The sequence below is a fragment of the Microtus ochrogaster genome, unplaced genomic scaffold, assembly GCF_000317375.1.
Source record: "Microtus ochrogaster isolate Prairie Vole_2 unplaced genomic scaffold, MicOch1.0 UNK74, whole genome shotgun sequence".
NCBI classification, from domain to species: domain Eukaryota; kingdom Metazoa; phylum Chordata; class Mammalia; order Rodentia; family Cricetidae; genus Microtus; species Microtus ochrogaster.
In genome coordinates, this window is record NW_004949172.1 from 1,054,669 (window position 1) to 1,059,792 (window position 5,124).

Consider the following 5,124-nt stretch of genomic DNA (forward strand, 5'->3'; position numbering starts at 1 on the left):
ACCTTGAACTTCCAGAGATCCACTTGCCTTTGCCTGAGTGCTGAGATTAAAGTGTGCACCACCAAGTCACGCCTGTGTAAGACATTTTACAATATCCATACTGCCCCATTGGAAGATATACAGGCCAAAGCTGGCAGGGTAAACCTGTGATCCGATCACTGGGAAGGCTGAGGCAGGAGGATGGTGAGTCTGAGGCTGGGCTTCAGCTACATAGTTAGACTTTGAATCAATAATAAAAACAGTAAGTGGGGCAAGGTGAGTGGTGCAGTCAGCTCTGGGGAAGCGGGGGGGGGGGGGTGGCAGGACGGTCAGAAGGGCAAGGTCAGCCTGGGCTAAAATGGATTCTCTCTCAAAAAAACCAACCAAACAAAACCACAACAACAAGGCACTAACAATAATTAAAAACAAATCAAAAGCAGAGACAGAGGGCAACAGCCTAAAAGAAAATGAAAATTCTTCAGCTGCGTCAAATAGTTTTAAAGTCCAGTTTAAGTCAAATGCCTTTGATCCCAGCACTTGAGAGGCAGAGACAGGCAGATCTCTGAGTTTGAGGCTAGGACAGTTAGGGCTACACAGAGAAACCCTGTCTCGAAAAAGAACTAATAAACCGGGCGGTGGTGGCGCACGCCTTTAATCCCAGCACTTGGGAGGCAGAGGCAGGGGGATCTCTGTGAGTTCGAGACCTGCCTGGTCTACAAGAGCTAGTGCCAGGACAGGCTCCAAACCTACAGAGAAACCCTGTCTCGAAAAACTTAAAAAACAAAAAAAGAAAGAAAAAGAACTAATAAATAAACAAACAAACAAATAAATAAATAAATAAAAAAGGCGGGGGGGGGTAGAGAAAGAAAGAAGAAAGTCTAGAGTCCGAGGCGTGGCTCAGTGGCAGAGCTCTCATCTAGGATGCTGAGGCCTGGGTTCCATCCTCCGGGGCAAGGGAAGACAGTGTTCTGTTTCTTTTCCTGTCATCCGTGCTTCCAAACCGGGAAGAAAACAACAGGAATCCCCGTTGCTCATCACGTTTGCCCTTTCACCTTACCCTTCCGGAAAACACGGGAAAACCTCCAAGGGAGACAGCGGGGCACACTCCCCGTGTTTCTCTTAACCAGTACTGTCCCTGGAGTCAGGACTCGTGGGTCTCCTGCATCCAAGTACACCTGCCCATCTGAGCAGGTACCGCCTGAGCTATCAGTCCCCTCCCCTGTCCTCACAGTGTCCCCCTGACCACCAAAGGGCATTGATTCATCAGGCGCTCCGGTCCATCGATGGCCGCAGGGGTTTTCCAGATCCTTCCACTGGGATATTTCTTTTGACTGTGGAGCCTGGCCATGGTGCATGGCTCTCGTTTGGGGGTTCTATACCCTACAGGCCTCACCCCCAGATGGAGACTAACTTCCTCAACTGGACTTTTCTGGCCTCTGTGGCCCTGAGTCACCAGCCTTTCCACAGAGGTTGCTCTTCCCACAATGCCTGTGGCCTGACTGATGTTCTAAAGTTTGCCTGCCCTCCACCCCTCCTTCCCTCTTTCAGTATTATTGATGTAACCTAGGACCTTGTGAATGATAGCCAAGGCTTTGTTCCTGAGCCGCTCCCCGCCCCCACTGCTTTCCGCTCCCCCCTCCCTTCCCTCTTCCCTTGCCTGCATCATCCCTGTCATTTCGGTCTCAATGTGCAGCACAGCCTAGAGACACAGTTGAGGTCCCTCTGCACGGCGGGCAAGCACTTTCTACTGAACAACCCCAGTTTCCCCTTTTATGTATTCATTTTTTTTGTGTAGAAGGAGGGTCTGGCTATGTAGCCCAGGCTAGCCTCAATCCCATGATCCTGCTTTAGCCTGGGAGAAAAAGCACATGCCTCCACACCTGGCTTGAAGCGTTTCTTGACCATAGTCTTGTTCAAACTATTGCACAAGAGCAGAGGGCTTTACAGAGGTGTGGGAGGACTTTGTGGAGTGTGCGCGCCGCTTTTTCTGTCTTTCTCAAAAACCCCAGGTGGCTCAACTCTCCCTTCATATATCTGAAGATGACCTTCCACTTGTTGGGAATGCAGACCCTGCCATCAGCCCTTGCTTCATGTGGTGCTGGGGATGAACCCAAGGTGTTTCATGCATCATAGAAAAGCACTCTATCAGGTAAGCACACTTCCAGCTTCCAGCTCTGCTTATATTTTCTTCCTTTTTTTTTTTTTTTGCATGCCAGACAGGTGCTCTGTTACAGAGCCACGCCCCCAGCCCCTCACTGGGGGATTCTAGGCAAATAGTCTATGATAGAGCTTCATCCCTAGCAAGAACTCTGTGTGTTTTTGTTTGTTTTTTTTTTTTGAGACAAGAGTTAATCTGTGTAGCCCTAAATTCACCCTGTAAACCAGGCAGGCTGGCTTCAAACTCAGTGAAATCTTGTCTCAAAAAAAAAAAAAAATGATTTTGAGAATGGGTCTAAAGTTGCCCAGGCTGCCCTCAGCCCCGAGTTTATGGAACGACAGGCCTGCTTCCCCCAGAACTGACAAGAGCTGTGCTTGGTTCTATGGAAGCAGCTCTTCCGGTGTCCCTTGGAAATGGAACCTTCTGTTCCAGAATATGTAGGGAGGTTTCCAGCTCTCTGGAGCCAGAAAGGAGGTACTAACCTGGGGCAGTGTGGTGTCTGGAGGGCTGGATGGTGTGGCCTGCAGGGGATTTTCCAACTCTAAGGAGAAATCTCTGCCACCCTGCCAGCTGGCTTTGTCAGTCATCTGTTTTTGAGGCCAGCAGGCGGCAAGTCCTTTATTATTATTATTATTTTCTGTGTATATGGGTGTTGTCCCTGTATGAGCCTGCACGCCACAGGCCTGCAGCATCCACAGAGGAGGGAAGAGGGAGATGGATCCCCCAGGAAGTTACAGATGATTGTGAGCTGCCATATGCGTGCTGGGAACCAAACCGGGACTTATGAAATAGGAGCCAGTAGTCTTTCCACTGAGCCACCTTTTCAGCCCCATGGGTGTCTGTTCTGGTCCTCCTTTCTCCCACCCCTGGAACAAAATTTCCTGTTTTGTCTCCTCCATTTCCCACACTGCCTCATCCTGCAGCAAGCCAAAGCGATCCCAAGGCTCACTCCCTGCTTCCTGCCTCTCCAATCCCCCACCCAGTCACACTTTTTGATTCAAAGAAGTTGTTCTGAGCTCTCTGGGACATTCACAAGGACTCTTGACCAAGCCCCAGCTCCGAGCGCGCTCAGAACCCCCTTGGCTCTTGTTCTCAGGACAAAGCCAGAGCAGAGTGCAATGGCCCACACACCTATAGTCAGCCCTAAGGTCAGCCTGAACTACACATTGAACTCAAGGGGAAAACGTGCTGTTCCCTGCCAAGTACCACTCAGTAGGGGACAAATAAGTGTTTGTCAAGGGTGTGTTCCTGCGATCCTAGCACTCGGGAGACAGAGGCAGGAGGCTTAGAGTTCAAGCAAGCCCGGGCTCTGTGAGAGAGAGGCGAAGGAAGGAAGGGAGGGAGGGAGGGAGGGAAAGAAACTGGGGCTAAGGCTGTAACTCAGTTGGGAGAGTGCTCGCCTAGTACACACAGAGTATTGGCTCTGTCCCCAGCACCAAGTGAACTAGATGGGATAGCTCAAGTCCTTAATCCCAGCACTCTGAGGTCGAGGCGGAGACAGGATCAAAATACCAGCTCATCCCCAGGACATAGGCGTTCGAGGCTGGAGTTGGCAAAAGTGGCTCAGCGGTAAATCAACAGTCGCCAAGCCTGGCGCCTGACAACCTGAGTTTGATCTCCAGGGCTACCAAGGTATGAGGAGAGAACTGGCTCCCAAAAGTCGTCTTTGACCTCCAAACACTGCAGGATGGACACACATACCCACATGCACACACCTAATTTTTAAAAAAATAAAAAAAAAGGTTTGAGGCCAGTCTTAACTACATGAGCTTCCCTTCTCAATGAGACGAAAACACAAACAAACTGCAACAAAAACAAGCCCTTTGACAACACATTAAGGGCGCTCAACCTGAAAGCTGAGACAGGGAGAAACAGGCAGGGAAGGGGCTCTCACACTGTCTCCCCACTCACCTATGACTCTGAGCCAAGTCACCCCCCTGCGGGTACCATTGGGAAAGGTGGCAAACTCGCAGGTATAATTGCCCTCGTCCTCCACCCTCAGTCCCCGGAAGGCTAGCGTGGCATCCCGCAGGTCCGCGTTTGTGTCCTCGTTTGCTCTGACAAAGGACAGGCGCTCCTTGTTGAACTGAGGGTTGGGGAAGTCCACGCCGAAGGATGGGTGGAAGGCGGCCACGACTGTGGCATCCAGGCGCTGCCAGGTCACCTGAGAGACGCGCTCGGTCGTGGGTGGGAGTAGGTGACACGGTAACTCCACAGTGCCTCCCAGGCGGCCGCGGACCTCTGGGAGCACCCGTACCCGCACATCTTGGGCTCCTAGGGAGAGAGGAAAGAAGTCAGTCATGTGGGGAAGGGAATAAGGCAGTGGTCTCCAGGACAGGCTGTGCCAAGGCAGAGAGGAACTTCCTACTCAATTGCTTTAATTTAGACGGGGTCTCAGTATGTACCTCAGGCTGGCCTAACTCACTATGTGGCCCAATGCTGCCTTGAACTCAGAGATTTGCCTGCCTCTGCCTCCCAGTACTAAGATCAAAATCATGCGCCACCACACTTGACTCCCTCCTTGTCTTTTTAATTTTATTTTTTAGATTTATTTTTTTAGTTTACGTGATGGTGTTTTGTCCGTATGCATGTCTGATGTCTGTACACCATGTGCATGCAGTGCCACTGGAGGCCAGAAGGGTGAGTCAGAGCCCATGGAGCTGAAGTTACAGGTGGCTCTGAGCCTCTATGTGGGTGCTGGCAATCAGAACCTGGATCCTCTGGAAGGGCAGGCAGTGCTCTTAACAACTGAGCCATCACTCCAATTCCCCATCATATTTGATTCAGGGTCTTTGATTGGCCTGGAGCTCACCAGTTCAGCTAAATTGGCTAACAAATCCCCGAGATCCCCCTGTCTCAGCCTTTCCAGTTGCTGGGATTCCAGATGTTTGATGTCGCATCTAGGAGACTGCTTGTTCATCCCAGCTGCCCAGAACCAAAATAACCACACAGAAACTATATTAATTAAATCTTCTTATTGGCTAACT

The 5,124-nt window shown here is 50.7% G+C and overlaps 1 protein-coding gene across 1 annotated transcript in view; it reads right to left on the minus strand.

The window, feature by feature from the left end:
* The window catches only part of LOC101990496 (nectin-2-like), a 26,626-nt gene that overhangs the window by 10,755 nt on the left and 10,747 nt on the right, over positions 1 to 5,124 (minus strand). Inside the window, exon 2 of the mRNA XM_005370313.2 lies at positions 4,049 to 4,411. Within this exon, the coding sequence (XP_005370370.1) occupies positions 4,049 to 4,411 (363 nt within the window). The remainder of the gene's footprint in view (positions 1 to 4,048; positions 4,412 to 5,124) is intronic.